At 38.1% G+C, this 25537-nt stretch overlaps 1 protein-coding gene across 35 annotated transcripts in view; it reads right to left on the minus strand.

Moving 5' to 3' along the window:
• Positions 1-25537, minus strand: part of RIMS2 (regulating synaptic membrane exocytosis 2) — a 337394-nt gene that overhangs the window by 148114 nt on the left and 163743 nt on the right. For 13 of the 35 annotated variants that reach the window (XM_077932795.1, XM_077932797.1, XM_077932800.1 and 10 more), the window contains 7 exons: positions 23089-23153; positions 21295-21414; positions 19671-19770; positions 18426-18549; positions 15789-15835; positions 14409-14521; positions 3232-3362 (listed from right to left, as the gene is read on the minus strand). In XM_077932795.1, coding sequence (XP_077788921.1) covers positions 3232-3362; positions 14409-14521; positions 15789-15835; positions 18426-18549; positions 19671-19770; positions 21295-21414; positions 23089-23153 — 700 coding nt within the window. Of the gene's footprint in view, positions 1-3231; positions 3363-5868; positions 5917-14408; positions 14522-15788; positions 15836-18425; positions 18550-19670; positions 19771-21294; positions 21415-22765; positions 22975-23088; positions 23154-24719; positions 24738-25537 lie in introns of all 35 variants that reach the window. The other 22 variants (XM_077932773.1, XM_077932781.1, XM_077932774.1 and 19 more) reach the window with 4 other exon arrangements.

Here is a 25537-nt window from a genome sequence, read left to right on the forward strand (position 1 = left end):
TCTGAGTATGACTAACACTTAATGTAACCCAGTGTGCAGGGTAGCCCTCCAGATGTTTTCAGATTCCAAATCCCAGTATGTCCAAACAGCATAGTCAATGGTCAAAGGTGATGGAAGTTGAGTCCAGTAATATCTGGAGGACAGCACATTGGCTGCCGTAGTGTGTAGGACTGTATATGACCGTGCTGTTAATTTAATACTGCATAGGATTCTAGTGTTAGCTTCAGATTTCAGGAACAGGCCAGTATCCAAATAGCTTTTTTACACATATCTAATGACATTATTTTACTTGTTTCTTGAAACAGCAGGCTCAGGTGACATACTAGAAACAATTAACATTCCAGTTCCAAAAATGGTTTGCCATTTGGCACTTGAGAGTGCTTTTTGAGAAATCCAGTGCTTCCTTAGGTATGCAAAACTAGTGTGCAGTCCTTTGGGTCCAATCCTTGGTCTAGTTCAGGGGTCTGCAACCCGCGGCTCTGGAGCCGCATGTGGCTCTTTTACACCTTTGCCGCGGCTCCGGGGCAGATACTAGCAAGGGGAGGAGGCGCATTGTGCGCCCTGACACTCCCCACTGTGGCGGGCGCTGTACTGGCTGTGACGTCGCATGGGGGCAGTGCGTGCATGCGTTAGTCACGCACCGTCCCGACGTCACCTTCCCACCCGCTGTCAGATTGGAGGGCAGTGGCGCGCATGCTTTAAATGTCGCAATGGTTTTGTGGCTCCCAGGGTTTTTTTTCTTCAGAAACGGGTCCAAGTGGCTCTTTTTGTCTTAAAGGTTGCAGACCCCTGGTCTAGTTGTTTACATAATGAACATGTTCATCTTCATCACCTTAATCTCTTTATTTGTAGGCTAATTTTCCATAGAATTGTGCCCAAAGTGGCTTACAACATTACTGCAGAGTAAACTTTCACGCGTATTCCAAATAAAATGCAGTTAGTCTTTAAGAAGCCACAGAACACTCTTTTAGTATTACTGTAAAAGATGAACACGGTTCTTCCCTACTGAAATTGCTAATACACCTATGTATAAACTTCTGCTAAGTTTATTTTTAAAACAGCGTCTCAAGACAAGATTTATTATCACCGGCACAACTTAATCTAAGTTGATAAAAGAACTGGCTCTCTGGATCTTACCCAATGACAGAATCAAACAACTTACTTCAGAGTAGCTCTCTTATTATCACTAAACTCCTTTGGAATATGTGGATTTTTTAATGTAGCCTTAATGACTTTATTTTAGACACTAAAGATTTGTTTACTTTGGAGAATTGAACTAGGTTATATTGGACAAGTTTCTCCTGTATAATTTGTTTAGTCAGAACTTCACAGCCTCACCTAATTAAATGCTTGAGTTGTTTAATTGCACTTTATTTCTAGCAGGTTATTTTTCCATATAAAAGAGATTTATTTTTGCCTACTAAGCTTATTCTTCCGGGGGTGGGGGAGGCAGGGGAAAGACTGCTTCACTGTTAGAAGAAAACAAATTCAATAGAACAAGCTACTTTTACTTTTGAACTTGAAAGGAAACACCCAGAGTAATTAAAGGAAAACATCTACACTATTTTGCCTTAAAAGAAAAGCAACAACTGTGAAAATTATAAAAAGGAAACATACGGCACTATAATTTCAAAGTATGTACATTCTGGCACTTTCTTAATAATTAATAATAAACAAATTGCATTTCTTCTATACATACATAGTATATGTATATGATTCACCTACAGATGGTAAATTGCTTGGAAAAAATGCTTTCTGATAAAGATATCATAGCAGTGCCTTTTAACTGGCCCACTTTTAAAATATATTGGGGGGGGGATTATATGAACACTGACAGCATATTGCAAACTAGTATCAAAATTACCACAAGATTCAAAAACAAAATGTCATAATTTTGTCTCATGTTTAAAATACCTAATTTGGATAGTTATAAGAATTCATAGTTGGTTGAAAATTGCACGTTCCAAAAAATATGGATAGTTCTAAAAAACTGAAATCACATACAGCAAAGCAAAGCAGGAAAACATCTAAGTGACACTGTGCTCTTCCATTTTTTCCATTTGCAAACACATCTCTGCTTAGCCACTAGAATGATTCTCCCTCTCCTCCCACACTGCATGCTGTTCAGGGGGTCATTCTGACTCTCTCCAGATACAATTTCAGGGTATGTGGGGAGAAGACAGGTGGGGAAAACCCTACTGAACAAGCAGAAGTTCTTACACAGGGCTTTCAGTGGCAGGGCTGGTTAGATTAATCCCTACTACAGTTAATGTAGTTATACAAAGTTATTTTTTTATTAATCACTGACCATAATAAAGAGGTTGATCAACTGATGGTTATATAAATAGGGAATTACTAAGATTTGGCATCTCTCCCCCTCCTGCCACAATTTATTTCTCTTGATCAAGTTTCTCTTGGGCTTTAGCAAAAAGCACTGCCAAATCCAAGGTGTTCCGGCTCTTGCAGCGGGTTCAAGGCCAATGGGACTCCACTTGCTCCCCACTGCTTCAGCTCTGGACCCATAACAAAGATCGTCAAGCATGCCATCTGCTCAAACTTCTTCGATGACTTCAAGGTCAGATAGTAGACATGGTCTTGTGCTTGCTGAAGAAAAACAAGCAGTAGGCCACTTGCATTCATTCTGCCACTCACATTTCTAACTGCACTAGGAGGGCAGTGTGCATGTGCAGCCTTTGCCAATCTAGAAGGCCTGCAGGACAGCGTGGGGTTGTTCTGAATCATCATATTTTTCTGCCACTAAAGACCCTGTAAAATAGCTCTGTAACTCTCAACATCCACTCACAAATTCTCATTAAGGGTTATGGAAATATATAAGATTGTTCATTGGGTTAACCAGGATTACTGCAAGCTACCACCATAGTCAACATTCCTTTCTCAAATGTCTGAGAAAAGCATAGTTATTATGACTTAGATAAACAATGGTAATCTGAATAGGCACATCATTCTGTGTGATATTATTTATCTTCTCCTGCTTAAAAGTTTCAAAATTTATTGACCACCATTAATAAGACCATCGTTTATTTTTCCCTGCAAAGAAGCTAACCCTTACAACTTCCTCAAATATTTGATCAGGTGTGCTCCTTGTCTGGCATTTCTCCTCTCACAAAAATACAGTAACTGAGATATTATGACCAATACTAGTTACCAAACATTACTATTTTTTCACAGAAATTTAATTCAAAGTAGTTAAGCCTTTTTTTTCCATCCTACCTTCTGTCAGGAAGAAAGTAAATCTTAACATAGGGATTCCTCGGCCTCCCATCTTCCCTTGAAGGAAGATCCTTTGCACCCAATATTGTGACTATCAACTGGTGACCAACCTTGTCATACCACAGTTTTATCTGTAAAGAGAAATTATGCATTAGTCAATCTACTTCTTTCATAATACAGTTATCCTTAAAAGTAAATGTAACTTTTAGACTTCCACTGTATCTGTTTTACTATTACAGTATAGGTAACTTCATGGCATTCTAATTTGTAGCCTTAAGGCCCAAAATGATAAATGTGATGAAACTTATTTTGCATGTATAATCTGTTTAGCACTATATTACATATGTAAAAGTATGCAAAATTGTTTACTTTTGTTATGTATATGTTGTATATGTGCATATGTGGAGCAACAGATATCCTAACATTTTTATATGCGATATGAATTCATGAAAGACTACTTCAGATTTTGATTAGTATATGTAGAAAGACCATGAAATAAAGCTGTGTACATTACAGACCTGCTCACATTTCAGTAATTGACCTGTTAAGGCATTTTATATTCAGTTTACAGAAGTCTTCTACATGCAAGTATATGGTAACCAACTTACTACTTCAACTCTGCACTGTACTTAAAGGTAAAATGGCATTCACTAAGCCTTTTTTATTTCAATTTTTATAAAACAAATTCATCTGCTAGATTTGGAATAGCTTACAATTCCTGAAAAAACCTAACCAATAGAATGGGGAGATGACAGAACGGGGGTATTTAAGACTGAGGCTATCATATGGTGATCCATGACTATTATTATCACATGTCATTTGCCATTAGCTTTATTTTGATGGAAGCAGGAACTTTTCCATAGCGCTGAGCTGTGGCCCACACTCTTTGCAAAGAAAGACTGGCCACCTTGTCAGGGCCATGCCATTTCGTATTTACTCAAAACAATGCTAATTGACTTAGATATACCTTTAAATGTAGCAATAATTTTAGGAAGTTATAATCGACTAAGAGCGTTTACATTTGTAGAAAATCAAGAAAATGCTGTATTGGTTTCTTGATTTCTATTTCAATGCAGATAGGATATCCATACTGCTTAGATGTAGTCTGATTTGAACGTTATTGTCAATACTGGCTAGACAATATGCAGAAGGGAGAAATCTAATGATGTCCACCCGATTGAGCAAGAGACTTCTCATTACACAATGGGACTTCCTATTCTTGCTAACAAAATCTGCTTCGGGGTTTGTCTCAATTCTCTGGAGCAGATTTTTTAGGTGAGGGGTACAGTCGGAGGAAAGGGAGGGGAAGTGCCATTGAGCAAGTGGAAATCTACTCATGCAACACTAGATATCACCCATTATTTTTGAATATTCTTTTCCTTTGATCGCGTTTTTAGTTAGGGAGGAGGAGCTTGCAGGAGCTGAACTGGAACAGTTGTCTGAATACATCTTGATTAAGATACATCTTAGCATTCCCCCCTACTGTCCGCCCAGCACAAATTAACAAAAACTCTGTTATGAAAATGTTTGCAAAAACATGCCCTTAATTTTATTCTGAAATAATAATTTTGCATTTTAGTGACATAATAAATTCTGAGAACATTATGAGGCTTAATGCTAGCCAAAGAATTGAGAACGCATTAGGATTTGCATGTAGACTTGACTCTCTGTCTCCCATTAAATTCTCTGTGGCCTGTTTCATGTAGTTATCTTTTAAAATAATAAGTGCTTTCCTTTCTAAACAATAACAAAAACTATAATTCATGTAACTCTGAACTTTCCATTTTTATATTTTCTTAAGCAGTGAAAGAGCATGAAAAGAATAAGCTTATACAGCATTTATACAAATGATGAGCATTTCCACAAAAATATTTTATAACAAAAGCAGGTAATGTTCTCTATACAAAAAATATAAATAAAATGGTAAGCATGCAGCAAAGCAAGATAAGCATTATGACATTCTTACAACCTACAGTTGGGTTAATCTACAGTACCTTAAGGGATTCCTAATGAAAAAAGGCAAACAACTTGTACCCAAATAAGATCAGAATATAGTCATCCCTAGTAGCCATGGGAAATTGTTTTGTAATCATTATTGTTTTTAATATTTCAACTAATGTGTCAAAACGCAAGCAAGGTACACATTCCTTAGACAAGGTACAAATTTATTTGCCCATCTTCTGCTCAGGGAACTACTGTCATTTGGAAAATGCAAAAAAGGAAATTTTGTAATGAAAATGTGTGATTTAAAGAGACACCAACCTTGATACAATGAGGCCAAACATCCAAAGCATAAGATCAACTAATTCTAGTTCAATGTATGTATTTATGCAACACACAGTTATTATCATTGCTGAAATCTGTGCTTGTTTAATTAGATATAGAAAAAAAGTAAAACTAAAAACTAGTTGTCTCTTTAAATTTTAGTTTAGTACAGTATTCTAATCACCCATGCAGTTTCAAGCTGCTCACAAGACAATATGAAATTTGTTAATATGGTTTGAAGCAACACATTAAAATTAAAATGGGTAAATGGATCAAACTGTGACATTTCCCTACTATGCATTTTCCAAGTCAAACAAAACGTAGGAGAGGGGAACACAACTTTAGTTTCTGTCAGGCAGATGAAGCCTTTACCTGAACCCTAGGAACAAAAGGCGCTGTTCTTCTACTAAGGCTTTGGCTCTGGTAAGCAAAATTAAAGAAAAAGCAATAAAACAAAACCAAAAAGACAACACGCTGGAAACTAAAAGACCAAAAGTAAAACAAGGACACACAACTTTAATAAAACACTGCTTTACACCACAAACATGTTTATCTAACGAGAACTGTTAAATATGCAGTGCATAAATTAAATCTGCAATTGCATTATTAAAAAACTAAAATTCATGTATGTTCCTCCACCAATCATACTTTCGACTGAATAAGAAATAACACAACCTGTTTCACATAGTGAGTGGCTTGCGTTAAAAGCTGCCTTATTTAGAAGAGGGAGACATTTTTCTGTGTGCAATGTCGGTTATAATAAGTTAAGACAGTGGTGGGAACCTGTGTCCCCTCCAGATGTTGTTGGACTCTCATCAGCCACTGGCAGCATAGCTAGCAGTCAGGGATACAGCAACATCTGGTGGATCACAGGTTCCCCACCATTAACTTAAGGTATAAAAAACTAAGGTTACAATCCTATACACACTCATCTGGGAGTAATTCCCATTGGACCAATGGGACTTAGTTCTGAGTAGACATGCTCAGGATCGCACTATAAGAAACACTGAGCGGAATTCAACATGCCACAATTACAAACATTCCACCTGCCCCAGCATATCTGCTTTCCAGACATAATGACTCCCCCTCCTCCCCAATGCTGTTCTGGGGGTTCTCTCAACCCCCCAAGGCAATTTCAGGGGCCGCAGGAGGGCGGGATGAGGGGAAGCCCTCTTACACAGTAGAAGCTCTTGCACAGGACTCGTTAGGCAAATCCGCCCATAATAACCAGTATAAAATGATGTATCTGAGACATAGATGCAATTCATTAGCAGATCTAAGACCATATATTTCATAATTTCTCATCAACATTTTCTTTATGGTATCAGTCTATGGTAATAGGGGGGGAAACTGTGTTTGTTGTGAGCACTTAGCATTTCTAAAATAAAGCTATACTACGCCAAGCTTATCATAATTAGTGGCAAAGCATAGCTAAGGTTAAGATTTTCAATGTCTGAAGAAGTAACATAAGACTACTCCTGAGATTATACAGAATGCATTTTCTCTAGCACTGAGCAACCACAGATTGCATGGATTTTAAAACCAGGGATCTGGCACAAAATGGTTGAAAAGAAAATCATACATTAGTGGTAAATATAGCTGTGAACATATACTCTTAGAAAATATGCTGCATTTCATAGGAGAGAGCATAACAATATTTAAATTTTCTTTTAAAATAAAGTTTACAAGTTGAGTAAGCATTGTGGGACAAACAGAAAAGCAAGCACTGTTAGGGTGCTTCCAGGCGAGTTTACAGCAGAATCAGTGCTACTCATGCACACTTTTTTGCACCATCCACACAACATTATCATGCTCAAAATGCCAGTCTGTACTTTTTATTGGTTAAATCCAGATTTACCCATCTGATACAAAATCTAATGACTAAAAATAACCTGTTATACACCCCAGTCATTGCTGGTATAGCTAGCCCATTTTTAATGGGCAGTTTGTCACCTGTGTGGCAATGTTCTGGTGTGTGGCCTCTAACACCACATCCTTACTTTCATTTGCTTCTTGCCTGAGCAACAGCTGGCCATTTTGTTTACAGTTGACCAAAGGATATCAGGAGCATGTGAACCTCTATGTGTTATGTCAAAAGAATGGACCCCTCTGCTGTTGTAGCAGTTTCCCCACTTCCCATCCACAGCGTTGGGAGGCAGTCAAGCCAATATTTAGCTGCTCAACCACACGTGGGGGCAGTGTGGGTCAATGGTTGCATGTTTCACAGGCAAAATGACCCTAGCATCTCCCAGTAAAATGTTGTGGGTCAGTACAACTGGGAAATGTTTGATTTTACTTATAGCATTGCTATTTTGCTCTTCAATTTCCAAAATCCCTAGAATGCCCTACAATAAAAGTGTAAAAGGCAATACAGAGTGCATATATTATGGGGAATAGAATAGAATAGAATAGAATAGAATAGAATAGAATAAGCTGGATGGTTAACGTGCAGAATCAGCAATTATGCTCATTCACTGGGCCCCTGAAGAGTGTGCACATAATCTGTCTGCAAGGAGGGAATTCCACACATTTCCAAGTCAATGTGCACCTATCAACTGGCCCATAGTGGTTCTGGTCCTTACACTCCAAGGAAGGGCTTCTTTCGGAGCAGCCTGTGACTTGCTGCCTCCTTCATGGCAGGTGGGCATGTCTCTTCCCACAATGAGGCACTACTTGTGGAGGCTGCACCATTCCTTGTCCACAGCCTTGGGCCGCAGCAACTGACATTCATCTGTACTTAAAGACTAGATGGTAAACTGGAAACAACCAGGCACCTCAAAGCGATTTGCTCAACAAGACCCAAACAGGGGCCACTTTCCTGCTATCTCTGCTACAGAGTAGGCTTGACAGTGGTCTCGATCCTGCAGCAGCCAGTATTGTGGCTATGCTGTTGCTGCCCCCACAAGCACTCCCAGGTGTGGGTGAGGGGCAGGGGCTGGATATGAGAGGCTCTCTCTGGTTCTTTTGTGGGGGTGGAGGGGAGGCTTTGGGGAGGCGCTATATTCAGAATAGCAATGAATATAATGGTTCAGAAGTCAGAGTGTTTACCCTCAAGGGCTCACCATGTACACAGGAAAAAAGGATCTGAACAACCCATCTGCAAGATAACACCCCCATGGGAAGCATCCTTATTCCCAAAATAATATCAGGACTGTACTTCTAACTCAATCAAATGCTTCCTAATTCATCATTCCTTTTGTCCTCTGCCTGACCAGAAAAACTGGTTTCAATTTAAGCTTCTTTCTTGGATGCAGATGATGGTGGTTATATGTAAATTTGTATACCGCACTTTATCTGAAGATCACAGGGCGGTTCACAACACTCAAGATACATTGCAGATCTCGCTAATAAAGGTTGTTTTGCTACACTTGCTAATTAGTTGTCCTTCAAAATGTGCTATATCAACATCAAAAAGAAGAATCAGCTTATATTGAGTATATTTGAGGAATGTTAGTCTATTTACATAGCCTGTGTGTATGGATAAACCTCAAAGTAATTTAGTTGTACTAACAGAGAAACAAACATGCTTTGAACTGGTTTAAAGTTTCATTACACTCAAGAGTGCATAAATGTTGTGAAGTAAATAATAAAATACATGACCAAATGGATTTTACATTTTGTTGTAAAATGCATACGCTGGTAAATAAACTGTACAAAAGTATCCTGAATAGGATTAGCTCTAGTCCTAATCAGAGCCCCATCTGAATTCTTTTTGACTTCATGATAAGGCAAATATTTTTCATAAGTATTGCTTATGCTAGCAAACCAACAATACATTTCTGTCCGTTTCTTGGAGATCGGTATATTGCTAGTAGCTCTTCTGACATTACAGAGCAGTTACGGTATATAATTTTAAATCATTATGAATATTTTCTTCTTTACTGATTGTTTTTCTCACACTTCTGCAAAGATTCAAAATGAGCCAATGCATCCAATAAATAAATAAATAAATAAATAGGTAAGAATAAGTATTTGAATCTAATCAACTAATTAAACAATATAATCCCTTCAAACCACAATAATCATCACCACAACACCAGCATCTCGAGATTAATCCTGGTCACTGAAAGTTTGCCTTTTGAAAAATGTCATGAAGAAATTCCACAATTATGGACAGGATTTCACACAATAGTACAGAATTGGCTCAGTTTTAGGAGGTTATGACAGTAGAACAGAGTGCAGAATTGCTCTATTAAGTGTGTATATAGCTGAAGCAATGTCAGCTTTTAAAAACAAAACCAGAGGTGTACATTTCTTCCAGGAGACTACAGTAATGTGCTTCCAGATAAGCACTTCACAGTTAGGAAGTCATTACATATTGTGTTCACTACAATTTCTGAACAGTTTTAAAAGTCAGTGCCAAGTGGAACAATAGTCTAATCCCCAAGGTTACAGAAAGCTGCCTTATCAGACTGAATTTGTGAAAAGCACCCTTTGCCAATATTGTAGTTTCAAGTATCATGAGATATCCAGGAGTATGCAAAGCAATAATACAAGCCCAGATAATAAGAAATCAAAATATGAGTATTTCTATCATTCCTGTGTTTCTGGCTTTAGTTTCTATTAAGCTTATCTACATGAACCCCCCCCCCCTTATACCTCAGATTTTTGATGGCTGCCAATGGGTGACAAAGTTGTTTTCACCACGTTTGATGTCAGTCATTACAGATGAACAGCATATGTGTCAAAGAACCACTTGGTGCAAAATGATTGTCTATCTACTATCTGTGTTTTCAGGTTGAGCCTTCATAACAGAATTGCTCCACACATGTGTTGGTAATTTAACTGTTACAGTTATTTAAAACTTTGTTTATACATCTCCCTTGCAAGGTTCTTAATGATGGCCTACAGCAAGTTTTTGCCTGAACCACAAGGAAGGAAGAGGGAATCCAGTGACTCAGTTGTACTCGAGGGAACAGTGCACAGTTCATTTGTGGTTCCTGAATACAACTGCAGCATATGGGTCAGATGAAAAAGAATGCAGAGTTGTGAGTCATCTAAATATTGACTTCACTTCAATATTATGCAAGATTTCCCCAGCTGAACAGTAGGATGAGCAAGATGGACTCCTGCAGTACTTCATACGGCAAATTCCTCTGAAGAGATGAGCAACCACCCACGGCAACCTTTTGAGACATTTCTACTAGGGCCGACTCAAACTAATCATTTAATGAAAACCACTTAGCGGGTCTCGACATCAAGATGTTGATATTTCAATATCAACACTGTTAAAAGGTATCAAAAAGTCCGAGTGGTCAACATCAACATCAGGGCAAAAATCCTAGACCAAGGCCACAATTAATTTCAGTCTGCGGTGCACCCAAACCTACTGCAGAAGACAAACCAACAGTATCAGTAAGGCCACTTCCCCAGAATAAAAACTGATTCCAATAGGTTTTATTCAGTGTGAGCTAGAGGCGCGCCAAAGGCACTTTAGAATATTCTTTGGTATAGAACAGGGACTTGGGAGGAATGAAAGGTTTTACAAAACTGTGCTTGCAATGCATTTTTTGCTACCCCTGTTGCCTGTTCATATGATCCTAACAGCAGAGGTTACTCTTTCCATTGTTGGATCCTGGCAGAAGTTATATTTTGCTCCGCTGGGTGTTGTTTTATTCAATATTTCTGTCATAAGACATCAGAATGAGGGTAGGAATCACTACCTTCTGTTCCTGCACTCACTCTGATTTGGCTTCATGACGATGCCATGCAGAATCTGGACTTGCTCTGAAATGCTGTAGATTCCATATAAAACTCAGTCAAGTTAATGATTTTATACCACTTCAGCTTATTTCAAATAGATATTGCAGAAAAAATCCTCCTGGATTTCTTCTTTCTTCTTGAAAAGGCTAGTCTTTATAAAACACAGGGCATGATCAGCCAAAACTAAGTATTGGGAGTATTATGCATTTGTTTCAATTTCTCCTGATGAAATCAATAGGTCTTAGAAGTGTTTAAATAAAGCTGGTTGGAACATACACTTTTTATCTTTCCAAAAACATATTCTGTCAGATGGATTATAATGAATTAAAGACAATTTGTGGGACACACATGCTAAGAGAAACTTAAAAACACACATCAAGTTTGGTCTTTAGTGACCAAATTAATGGCTGTTTGAAGAAAAAGTGTTAGGGACACCTGAAAATCACTACACTGCCTAATGGGTGGGATACTTTCACTATGAAATGCTCTTGCACTGGCAGCCCAAAAGATACAACATAGCAAATTAACATTGGCTGTAGTGACAGATGGTACTACAGCTAGTGGAACCCCTGTAACAGGGGTAGGGAACTTTTTCAACCCAGCAGACCAAGATCGTATCACCACAAGCCCCACAAGCCAAGTTTGCCAGGAGTGCATGGCCATCCACCTGTCCATTACATGACATCATAAACACATCAGGAGACAAAAATGCTACTGAAACAGCTTAGAAATGCTGTGCAGGCAAAGTGCAGGCCACACCTTTACCTGACTCCCACCTGATGTCACACAGGATGACATAACAGGGCAGGTGGGTGTGGCTGGGGGGGGGGAGAGAGAATGGCCGCAAAATCTCAGCGGAATTGGGGGCATGATGGAGGAAAAGCAAAGTTTAGTCCAGATACTATGCTCAGGTGAAGGTCTGGTGCAAGCCCCAGGAATGACAGGATGTTATACCTGCAGAAAAGGTGATACAAAACACTCCCACTAAAGTCAGTGTGAAGGCCCAGATGACTCTCCTACCTCCTCTCCCACTGTCCTCAAAGTCACAATGGGTAAATAGGATTTTAAGTGAATCAGCAGCAACTCATGGCACACCAGCTGATCACCCCCCAGCTAGGGATCACAGTACACATATCAAGAAGCATGGAGTAGTGTTATATTAAATTTTCCACGTTTAGAAAATTATAAGCACAGAAGGGGAAACCTAGTGATGGAACACATTGTACAAAAATGGGATCACTTTTAACAAGAAGTCAGCAGCCAGACAAAACATATATCGTAAATGAATCACACTTAGTTAACAGGTACTAAACGTATCAAAATAATTTAGAGATAAGCGCCAACAAGGAACCTCAGCCCTACTTTTGTAAACAGTACTAAAAAGACAAGGCACCCAACAGTGATAAGCAAGAGAAGGAGGATCACTAGTGAGAGAAACTATGCAAAACAGCATGACTTCTACACACCCTCCATCCATTATTTTCCTTGCGAAGAAACACATGAGTGTGTGCACTCAAATATCCATAACTCACCCATTTTGGGAATTGAAATACAACCATCCTTCAAAATCTGAACTTTTCCAAAATTTGTATTGTACTTCTCTAACCAACATGTACAAAAATGCATATGTTAGGTAAAGGTGTGCAGAACATGCATACATTAGTTAAAATAAACAAAAATGCATTATTTGGGGGGAAGTTCCTTTAAAAATCTATTTATTAGCCAAAACTGGATAAAAAATGTGTGTACAGGAGAAAATCACACTAAGATGCTGCCAAATTTTCATGAGGATTTTAAAAAATCAATGATAACAAATTGCTGCAGAGAGACTTGAATTTAAGACTGAAAAATGAGGAACCAAGAGAAACAAACATTTGCAGATTTGTCTATCCCAGGGGATAAAAATGGACGTGAACAATAGTCTACTGTTTCCTAATGTAGGGTGAGTAAGTGCAGCTTCTCCCTCCAGAGAATTAGGTATTGTTCATGTTTTTACAATCTGATTCCTATGTCTATTGAGGACTACAATCCATCATGTCAGACCAAAGGGAAAAGTAAGCTATGCTACTACAAGCTACTTCCAAGAGAAATCAGAGTCCTTGTTCTCGTTCTGTCACAGTAAAACTCTAGTGGCTTCAATATAAGCAGTGTGGGAAAACACATGGGAAATTATTACTATTATTATTATTGAACAAGAAAATCTCAGTCCCTGCCAAAGTTTCCCATTCTTCAGCAAATCCCAATGTTATTTGTCAGAACAAGTTCCCAGTGGACTGCACATCCTGCTGCCAAAGAAATTGCCTTCCAATTTCCCTATATTTTGTGTATTCTCTTGACATAAATACATTCTGTATTCATTCTCTACCTACTACCACTTAAACATCAGCTCTTCCGAAATTGCTGATCATCATGCTCACACTTTTCAAACTAATATCACTCATTAATATTATGAATTGTTTTACTGGAAGCACTGGTGTAGATTTCAAATGTACACACTTTTGAAAATCATTTTTGCGCTTCCAAGGAAAAAGAATAGGTTCACAGTCGCCAAAATGCTTTGTTCTCTGTGTGAAATCTTGTGCCACAGTGATAATTAGTAGAATGAATATGATCAAGAACTAGTGGATAGATTCTCAGACTAGCTCAGGAAGGGGTTGTGGAAGCTTGTGCTTCAGTTCTTTCAAATTATTTAAGACACGAATAATTTTTCAGTCCCATACATGGGACTCTACATTTTCCTTGAATATGTTTTATAGAATCTGTTATGAATAGCTGTAGCCAACTGTGCACATTCATGATTTACATATGGAAATGAAAAATATAATTCTACAAACTGGAAATATTAGATATAAATATCCTGAATACAGGAGGAGATTGTAATTACAGGCAATTACAGGCAACTCCGATTTTGAATAAATTTGATGCATGCACAACTGTGCACCATGTTCAGCACCAGAAGAGGGTGGAACAGGGCCAGGAACAAAACAGGGTGGGGTGGCCTTACGCATGCTCCACCAATGCACACAATGACTTGGAACATAACCCCCGCGTAAATGGGGGTTGCCTGTAATTCATGTTGAGAAATAGCTGAATAAAAGAATTAAGGGTAGTAACAACTTCAGTATATAGTTACCTGGCATTTTCCATTAACAATATTTTATTACAAGCAACAAAGTAAATAAGAACAAACTGAACAAATGTTTACATACTGAAAGTTGTCCAGATAAGAACTGTGGAACATCCCTCAACATGCCTGGACTCATGGGAGAAGTGACTGAAATAGAAGGCCGGTCCATTTTTTGAGATTCAAACGAACTAGAACCTGAAAGTATAATTTATTTTACTTTATTAAACATATTCTGATTATATAAACATTAAGAGAAGGATCATTTGAACAGAATACACAGTGTGTTGAAAAGATAACAGATAATCTTAAAACTTGATTTAATCCCTAAATATGAACATGATGAACAAAGCAATAGGTATAATTTAGCCAAAGCTAAGCACTTAAAGATCCATTATATTAATGGAAACTTAAACATATGCTTGAATCATTGGGATTGGATCGAAGTCAAATGCTCTGTATCTTGAGGACTGCAGCTCAATTGCTATCACCTATATTAAAAACACTGCAAAACAAGAGGGTTTGGCAGGATAAAGTCTCCTCAAATAAATTGTTTGCTTGTTATATTATTTTTAGAGTAAGTCAAGGAAATAAAATTTTTCATCTTGAAAAAAATATTGTTGGTTACAAGCTTTATTTCTCCAGTAAGAAGATGCTATAGGGGTCTTAAAATCATTATGGTTTTTACATCCAACAAAAAATTAATGGCTGATACAATTAATTATGGGTTGTATCCAATGTTGTACAACTGGAATGTTGTACATGCCTCCAGATGGTCAGGGGGACGAAACGAGCGTTGTGGGCTATATCTTCCGGGGCTGGAGTGGGAGGGAATTCAATCCAAATGGTGTGGAAGAATCTGCCCTATTTGGGATGATTCCCCCAACCAACACTAAAGTGAAGAAGAAAACAGCATCTCAATCTTACACAGCTGTGCAGATGAATCTGCCAAAACTTAAGGTTTTGAGCTGTCACTCCGACGTTGCTGTTGGCATGCTCTATTCTTGATACCTGGCATATACCAAAACATTAATAAGATCCGTAAAGGCCAAATATTCAATCACTTTAAAATATTTGTATGGTGTAGTATTTTCTCTAAAATATAAAAATACTGATTTTAAATATTGAACATAATGAAATGCATTTTATTTAATAAGGCTGCAGCACACAGCATTAACAAAAAAGCAGGAAATTGAAGTTAGGATTGACGTCAATCCTATTTTTACCCACTAGGTTGTTCTTCCCTTTTTAATAAAGAGAAGAGTGAATTTATAAAAGAATGCCAACCCTAGCATTAGATTTCCTGACTTCTGATAGTTTATTATTGAAGAATGATAGAAAACATAGATAAGACACATAGAAGAATGATACCTATACAGATACAGACAAAGAGGCAAAATTTAGAATGAACACAAACATCTTTTCAATTTCCAGCTTGCGTTCAATCCAGAAAAATGAAACTTACTGGACTCCAACTGTGCATGCGTACTGTCAGGTATTCTGGGAATATCTCTGGAATTATGAAAAACAAATCATGTTTATACTTTATCTATGTCCTATAGGGTTACTTAGCACAAAACAATATGGAACTTGAAGATAGAATATTACACTGCAAAATCACAGAAAATATACTGTTGCTTTTTCTATAAATATATAAATATTTCCATAGATGTACAGATGTAGTTGTAAGTGTGATATAGTTGTATAACATAAAAACTAACAAGAGTATCTTGGAAAGTTATTTATTTATTTATTTATTGTCTACCCTTCACAAGCAGATGCCATGGTAAACTACAATAATTTAAAATTCAAAACAGTCAAAATGAATTACAGTCACAAGAATAGTGTACAACTGATGAACATGTCAACAAAACATGTCAACAAAACGCACTGAAAGTGATCCAAGCAAACCATCTAAGTTGGATATTTTCTAACAATGGCATCCAAATCAGATCAGAAGTGAGAAGCATTTTTTGTTCCGGTAAACCAAACCACCTCTCACCTCTTCAGCTCTCTCTACAGCCATATGGAATGATACACACACACACACACACACACACACAAAATGTGCACAAATTCTATTCATTTCAATAAGACGCAACTCTGCTTAGATTTTATTTATTGACTTAGTTCCATAAAGAATTACATCTAGAGTTATTTAGCTTTTGAATGTGACTCCATAGCTCTGCAATTTGAAGGGTCTGGTTTACATGTAACAACAAGAAACTATGGTTTCATTAACAGAACAAGCTTATAAAAGATTCTTGCCTACATCTTTCCAATCCCCTCTGGTGAACAAAGCAGGATATCAAACCATGGTTTCCAGTCTGCTTGGGGCTTTCAGAATGCTCCCTGTTGTTGCCACTGCCACCAGACCAGGGGAAGGGGAAGAAGGCGGGATGGTGGCCCAGGCAGATGGCGCAAGCGAGCAGACTGGTGGAGCAGGCAGGCAGGCAGTTCAGGCCAACCTTCCTACACTCCCACTACAGTGGTGCCCCGCAAGACGAAATTAATTCGTTCCGCAAGTTTTGCCGTCTAGCGAATTTTTCGTCTTGCGAATTAGTATTTAGACAAAGGAAACAAAGTCGCAAGACGTTTTCGTCTTGCGAAGCAAGCCCATAGGGAAATTCGTCTTGCGAGGCAACTCGCAAACGGAAAAACCTTTCGTCTAGCGAGTTTTTTGTCTTGCGAGGCATTCGTCTTGCGAGGTACCACTGTATTGTAATTGTTGTTGTTGCTACCACTGTTGTGGGGAAGGGAATGAAGAGGATAAAGACTTTTGTCCTTCCCTGTTGTTGAAGAAGAAGAGTTTGGATTTGATATCCCGCCTTTCACTCCCTTTAAGGAGTCTCAAAGCGGCTAACATTCTCCTTTCCCTTCCTCTCCCACAACAAACACTCTGTGAGGTGAGTGGGGCTGAGAGACGTGTGACTGGCCCGAGGTCACCCAGCAGCTGCATGTGAAGGAGCGGAGACGCGAACCCAGTTCCCCAGATTACGAGACTACCACTCTTAACCACTACACCACACTTCCCTTTATTCCCCTCCTCCTACCAATGGTAGAAGGACAGGGGGTTGGGGGAGCTGTGAGGAGATGAGGAGCAAGGTATAAAAGAAAGGGAGGTGGTTGGCAATGGGCTGGTGTGGTGGCAGGAAATGGCTGCTGGTAGGCAGTCTCAGCAAGCAACACAAGCTCTAATCTATAGTTTTAGGCTTACAAATGAATCAAACGAGGGACTATTTGCTTTTTAAACTTAAACCAAAAGGGGGAATTTGGGTTTGAATTCCAAGAGCTTATTCTTAGGAAAATCATTAAACTCATCTGTGAGTTTAAACTCATGTGGGAATAACTAGTGGGATGAGAAATTGATTTTATTTATTTGTTTAAAATGTATAGTTCATTTTTATACTATTAAACTATCCTCAGAGTGACTAAAAAAACCAAACAATTAGATACTCTAAAACTAATAATACAAAACTAGAGCCGCCATTCAGAATAAATACCGACAGAGTCACATGGAGATTAAAAGCCATTGATGTTCATTAAAAGTTTGGGTAAACAGGACAGACTTAGCATAGTACTGGAATGATTATGATACAGTAATGTCATCAGACCAGACTTCTCTGGATACCAAATTCCAAAACTGTGAACCGTCACAGAGGCCCTCTCTCCAAAAACCATCTGCATAGCCTCCAAAGATGGAGAAATATGGCCTTAGAAGATTTTGTTAATCAGAAGTCATGTTTGTGTGGAACATGAAGGGCTTCAATCTCAGTCAAAAGCAGCACTTTCAACTCTGCCCAGAAATAACTTGAAAACTAATGCAGATCTTTCAATATTGGCAAGATATGATAAATTCTAGTTAAATAAATCTGGCAGATAACTTTTGAACTAGCTGATATTTCCAAGCACTTCAAGAATAGCCCCTTATAGAACAGACTGTAGTAATCAAGAAAGGTACCAAAACAAGGAGGAGGAGGCAAGCTGATTCATTATGGAACATTCATATGTACAGAAACAAAGCTGTGAAATTCAGTTTGGAGCCTAATTTTGTAACCCCTGTGTATATTTTAAACAATTCATGAAGGGAACCTGTACTTACCCAATTGGCCTTGAAACTACAAGTTCCACTTGTGGCTCTGGTTTGGATTCTAGAATGATGTTGTACACTTCTTCAAAGGTGGCTCCTTGTAAAAGCCTTCCATTCCATTCTAACACTTCATCACCTGCAATGGTAGCCATAAGAGTTTGTTTCAGAAGGAAAACTTGACTGTAGGTTGTGTTCTTGCTGAATTGCTCACGTTTGACTCTTTTTTAATCTAGAAAAGGTTTTTTAAAGGTTTTTTTATCAGCCCTAACATTAACTAATAATACAGAAATATAATTCAACCCAAATATGAATTCCTTCTAAGAGAATATATTATTCTACAGGAAAATGTCTGTGAAGAAACACAGTTTTCCTATTGATGTAAATTAACAGAATAGCCTCAAAATAGAACAGCTGCTCCATTGGTTCCCTTCGTATTGTTCACCTTCTCTTATATTCTACAGAATTATCCAACTGAATTTGAAGGCATCCATTTCTAGATTTTTCAAAAATGAACACACTAAGATAATAAGTCATCTGCATGTTAAACAGAGATGTAACAATCCTGTACCTGTGGGTGAGACCATCAAGTTTGGAGCATAGTTTTAGCAAGTTCCACTTTAGGTTGAGAACTAGAAACAATATGTATGCTATCTTCAAACAAAGGAAAAACTCTAACTGGGTCCCCTTAACAAAAGAGCGGGAATCCCTGGCATATGACTTGCATGGTCTATATATGAGGTACTTTCAATCTGTTTTAGTATTTTAACTTTTGTAATAAAAAAGGGTTGTTAAAGTAGAGTTGTAATGTTTTCTTGATTTTATTGCTTTATCTTTTGTAAACCACTATGAGGGTTGTTGTTTTTTAACAATCAAGCAGTATGTAAATTTTATGAAATTAATTAAATAAATAATATGACATCCCTGGGGGAAAGAAAGCAACAGAATAGAAATTGGTATAAATTAACATAATAAAAAATGTAAGTAAGCTATGCCACAGAAGCAGAATAACTCAAAAGAATGGATAATCTCAGCTCTTCCAAAGGAATATGAGGTTTGATTTTTTTAAAAAAATGTTTAAAATACAACCACAACTTTTAACCCTCAAATAAAATATAAGAATTAGAATAGATGAAGAGATTAACAGTGTTCTCAACAGCATAGAAGTAAATCACTGCATTTAAATCACACAAAGCACCAAAAAACAATCATTATTGACACTGTCCAGTTACATAATTCAGCTGAATGTTCCTCTCATACCTGGCCTAAGGTGTCCCACTGTATCAGCTAAACTTCCTTTTTTTACTTTGGTGATAAATGCACATAGCCGACCTGATTCAGTCATTTTTCCTCCTACAACCTGTTTGGAAGAAAGAGTGGGGGTGGGGGACACAGCAATTATTCATTCACTCAATTTCTAGCCCATTCTTCCTCTCAAATGACCCCTGCAAAGCAAAACACTTTTATAAAAAATTTAACGCATTTTAAAAATCTGAAAAAACATTAAAACAATCAAATATATTCACTGCTAAGAATTTCAAGAAATAACTCCAAGTGCCCTAACTCACAACCCTCTAAGTTCTTCTAAAAACACACTATGGTCAATTGTATAGAATTGTATAGAATGTCACTAAAGGGAACCAACAGGTTACAGCCCACCTTCTTTCTCCTAATAAAGGTAATCAAAAGGCTGTTTGGTGCTAAAACTGAGTCTGAAACCAGACCTATTTCCTCCAGGCGCCTGTCCACAGCTGACTGGCTCCTACACTCTTGATAACCCAGGAAAGGCTGCACCCTGACTCTTGAAAGACAGTGGGCATAACTGCCTTAAAGAGTAGGAAGGAACTCTTCAGGCCCGACGGAGTGCACCTCACAACTATGGGTAACAAGCAATGGTTGGCATGGCCTTTTGGAATGGCTGTCAGACTATGAGGGGCCTTTTCAGGTGTAAGTAGTCTTGGCGGCAAGACTGCGATTTTGTGGTCTCAGGTGGCGGTTTCAGGCCTTGGGCGGAATCCTTTAGTCTATCTTCCCTAAATGGGGGGGGGGGGTTTGAAGCAGTGGCCCACGCCCCCCCTCCCCGCAGTGGCGATCCCAGGGTTCCCTGTTAAAGGGGTTGTTTTGAGGGGAGTCATTGGCCATACGCCGATAGGTTGTCAGTGGTTTCCCCTGCGTTGCAGCAAAATGGGGGGCGGCCTCTCTGCTTAAACATACGTTTTCCATAGTCAGCCCAATCCCCACACATTTTGGATAACCCTGATGTTCCCCATATCCCGGCTGGGGACTGAGAGGGATAAATGCCCAATGCCTAAGCCAAGTTCTCCCTACATCTGAATTTTTAATAAAGTTGTGGCCAATTTTAATCCCATAACATGTTGTCATGAGTCATTATTCCACTAGAGGTTGGGGGGGTGTCTCCGCCTGTCCACACAAAGAGTGAGGTGTTATATCTATCACCTCCTACTTGATTTTGCCAGCCATGATGAGTAGGGATCAAGAGGGCACATAGTTAGCCTCACTGCTGCAAGTGTCCTGTCCATTTTCTCAAGCAGCAACAACTGAATCTGACCCCACAAGCTATAATAAGATATGGACCTCCAATAGATCTGCACAAATTATGGCATCCAGTCTGATATAGATCCAAGTGATTTTGCCCTCAAATTGCTTTGCATATGGCACACAGCAAGCTATTGACTGAACTATTGTTAATAATACCAGATACCATAGTCATGCAACCCGATTTCATTGAAATTGATGTTGCCCAAGATTTTAGTAATGTATGAAAAGGTAACATGTCTGTAAAATGTAGGTTTCTTGCATCAGTACTATACCTTTAACCACTAGGATTCAACTGATAAATATATTTAAAAGCTCAGTTACCAACCTTCAATCCAAGCATTGCTCCAGAATCTCTAGGCACACTTCCATCTTTTAGTCGCTTGTTTAACAAAATCCGACCAATTAAACGGTCTCCATCTTTGGATGGTTGCCAGGTTACAGGATGCTATAGTAATATAGTTAACAGAGAGGGAAATCAATAGAATTCAGTCTCTGAAAAAGTCTCAGTATCAACTTCATTCCCATTTGCCAGTTTTAAGCATTGTGAAATGGCTATGATTACACCACTACTGGCTTTATATTTATATGTAAAGAATTGGAACTGATAACAACCTATTAGGTCATCCAGTTACTCCTTAAACATTTTACATGATTTAATTCCAAATGTGTCTACACCAAAGTTCTACTCTAAAGGAATTTATCAATTAAGACAGAACATTATGGATTAATCATCATGTTATTACTGTTCTAGATGTCACATTCCTTTTGTATCTATTCAAAATATTATATTTAAGCTACAGTATGGATTATGGATTAAATCTTAATTAAAAAGGTTGAATTAAAATTTAATTCAACTGAGATAGTCCAAAAGTGTTTCATTACATTTCTTTTATTTTATATTTTTGCTATACTGTATTTAACAGCCTAAATCTAGGCATCCTTACCTGAAATAATTCCCATCATAATTTTAGCAAAACTTGCTTCCAACTGCAGGTACCTAAGTTCACAGTTTAGTATCAATTTAAGTTTAAGAAATGCCCAGTAATTTCATTATTAAATACTTCATTTACCATACACTCTTTCCTTTATATTGTACGGTAACTTAAAATATATATTTTAGCACCTTTGGTTTGTGTAATCATAGCAATTTTTCACAGCTGTGCATCAGTTTCATGCCCTCACACATGCAGAAATCAGCATGCACAAAAATTATCCCTCATTAAATTTAATAACACTAAAAAGCCTCAAATAAAAAGTGAAAACAACAACCAAAAACACAAAGCAGATGGCAAGGACAAATACTACCCCATGATGCACAAAAATGACATGGCAACAAAACAAATGAACAAACATGACACTGAAAGGGAAAAAAGAAAAACAACTTTTCTGTGTAAACTTATATAATTTTGTCCCCACCCATTTTTTCCAACCTGGGAATTAAACTATTAATTTAATTTCAGCCCCAGGGGCATTTAGCAGTAATCAAATATGCCAATCCAGAGTAGAGCTCATTTTTTAAAATCACTTTTCTGGTTTAAGGTGATGATCACCAAATACTATTATGTGACCATAAAAGTGATGTTTATTTTTAGTGCCTGAATAATATTTTCTCCTTATGCTTCAAGATGTAGAAACAAGAGAGCAATCCAGTGTTTGTGGTTTTGTTTTTCTTTTCTGCACCTGAGGAAATGTTAGATTAGACCTGCCTTATTATTACTGATCTGGTTTAATGAGTGACAGAGAGCAAACAAAGACCAAATGAGCAGATTAAAATGCAGGCACCACAAAGCCAGTACCTTTTCACTATGGCTATGCTCCTCATTTAGAGTCGTGCTACTACAGGTGTCTACCCCAGAGTCTTTAATCTGAGGCTCAGACCATTCCAAGTCCTCTTCCAAAGAGTGGCCACCAAAATACACCATTTTCTTTTGTCTTTCAGATAAGGTGTTAGAGTCCGACAAAACTGCCTGCTCACTAGTTTTTCTTTTTCCCCTTTGACTGTCCCCTACAGGTGTGGGATAAAAAGGATACAAAAAAGAAAACATGCAGAGATGTAAATAAAACAAAGGAAACATGAAATGGTAAAGGAAACTGAATGGTAAGGCTCCACATGTCTCACCAAAGACATTGGGGATGCCTCACTGCTATGCCAAGACGTATGGTCCCAGTTGTAATCCATGTCTCCTGTGAGGATCAGACAGACAAGATAGTGCAGTAACGGAAAAGTGAAAGAAAGGACAGACAGATATAATAGACTTTGCATTTGTGTATCATCCTGCCTTTAGAGGTTTTGACTCACTAGCGTATTTCCTAGAAAAAAGCAGAAATTCCAAAAGAATGAAGCATATAAAGTGTGGAAGACAGTGAGTGAGAGTGTGCTTGCACATTATCTAGATACATGGCATGTCAACGTGAAAGATTTGGTGTTTCTAACATCACTTTACATTCCAAATATCACAAACGTGTATGAGAATATTAGAACCATTATGAACGGGGGGCGGGGGGAGGATGACGACCAAGGGCTGATATCCTAGAACATTGTAAGTTTTCCTTTTATTTCAAAAGGGCTTACACCTAGGTGTATGTGCTTAGGATGAGGATATTTGGCTGTGCTCTTAGATCATTAAATTGGAAATAAGCTCCACTGAAATCGCTGGGATGTAGACAGTAGAATGAAACAGGCTGCTGCCAATATAGGTTCATTACACAATTGGTTAGCAGAATGCTTATTTATTTTATTTATATTAGTGACAAACCAATACAGCAATGCAGCTGTATTAGGGCAGAACACTGGATTTTCTGCCATATACGCAGCCCCACTAGAAGGTGTGGGGCAGTTTCTTTACCTATTTTGTTGCTCCAGCACCAGGCTGGCACAGAATATCAGGATTCCTTTCCCAGATAAGGTCCAGCCCTACTCTTTCCTCAAAATGTTCTGCCACAATTTCAGCAGGTGAATCAGGGGTCTTTGCTGTGGCCAAGTCCCATCACCTACAGAGCCAGCAGAGGAATATCCCCACCGAACCCTAACCCCCAGAAGCAGTGTGGATAGATTAGTATTAGTCTGCCCTTCAGCTGAGATGTATATCAACTTTGTTAACACTGAACTAGAAAATAGGCTTAGAAGAAACTTTTAAAAAGTCATGTTCAAACTTTTTCCCCCTAAGAGCAATAATATAATACTAAATATAAACAACTACAATGAGGGGTTTAGAAATCTGCTTGGTTGAGAATGTGCTGTATAAAATATGGCTTCTAACATCTGACAGATTCACAGTAGCTTATCAACAGTTACATTAGAATAAACGGCAAGTTTATAGCTTTCATGGTTGCCAAAGCAAACCTGAAAATAAATAGACAGCTTTTGCAAATTTAATTTATTTAAATTATAATAATAGTGCCATGGTGGTAGGGCAAGTGGGCTCATGCATGGGACTCTCTTTACTTTCTACAAGTCTTATTCTACTGTACACCCCACCCCATGTAAGCAAAATTACCTGCTTCAGTTCAGAAGACATATATTTCAAATTTTGGTTAAAAACATCTTTCAGGTGAGGCAACAAAAATTAGGCCATAAAATGTGCAATGAATCTTTCCAAAAGCCACATTTTAGTTTAGCAGTAGTGGAATTTAGGGATTTTTTAAAAGTGCAGATATCTAAACCCCTTAACTATAACAATACATCTAAATAATGTAATGCTATGCTACATCCCGCTATGCTGCCAAAATGTTTTCAAAATGTTGACATACCTGCCAAAAAATGATAGACTGTTAAGAAAGAGTACAAAATAATCCTGGAATTAAATTTTGTTAAACTGAACATCAGCATTCATATGCTAAATTATAAAAATTATAAAACTGTTTTTAATCTAAAACAATATTAAAAAAAACTATGTAAATATTATTTTATTAAGACAGTGACATAATTCAATGCATTCTTTCGTGTTTTGTTCCTCTTCTCCTTCACCTCTTTGTATGGATGCAACAAGCTCTAGGTAAGGGATGGGGATAAACATGTGGAGGGAGCTAGAACAAAGAGGGGGGAAATAGGAAGGAGAAGGAGACATTTTTAGACCTAGCACTTTGACAACAAAAACATCAAATGTTCTTGTATGTGTCAAAGGTCACTTCCCTCTACAAAAGATCCAACATATTTTCTGCAGTGTTCAACAGGGCTACAACCCTGCATTCTAGGAGATTTAGCTGTTCAGGTACATTTGAGACCTGTAATAAAATGTAGTAAGCAGTGCTCCTGTTTGCAATTCCAGTCTGTGTAACACTCCTTTCCACCACCCACCATTCCCACCCACCCCATCACTTAGCCAACACTGCTGCTCCATTGCATTGGGCTCTTTTGGAGCCCTACCCCTATATTTTCACTTCTATCAACTTCCTGGCTCTCTCAAACCTGCTGATACCTTCCTCTTCTCCATGGGTGGTGCCCTTTCAGCTGCATAAGGATTCACACTCGGGGAATAAGTTTGCTTTTAGTATGTAGGAAAGTACTAAACACTTCCCCACCATGCCCTACACTTCTCAGAAATACAGAATGCTACTCTAAAGTGTGA

The sequence above is a fragment of the Podarcis muralis genome, chromosome 8, assembly GCF_964188315.1.
Source record: "Podarcis muralis chromosome 8, rPodMur119.hap1.1, whole genome shotgun sequence".
Lineage (NCBI taxonomy): Eukaryota > Metazoa > Chordata > Lepidosauria > Squamata > Lacertidae > Podarcis > Podarcis muralis.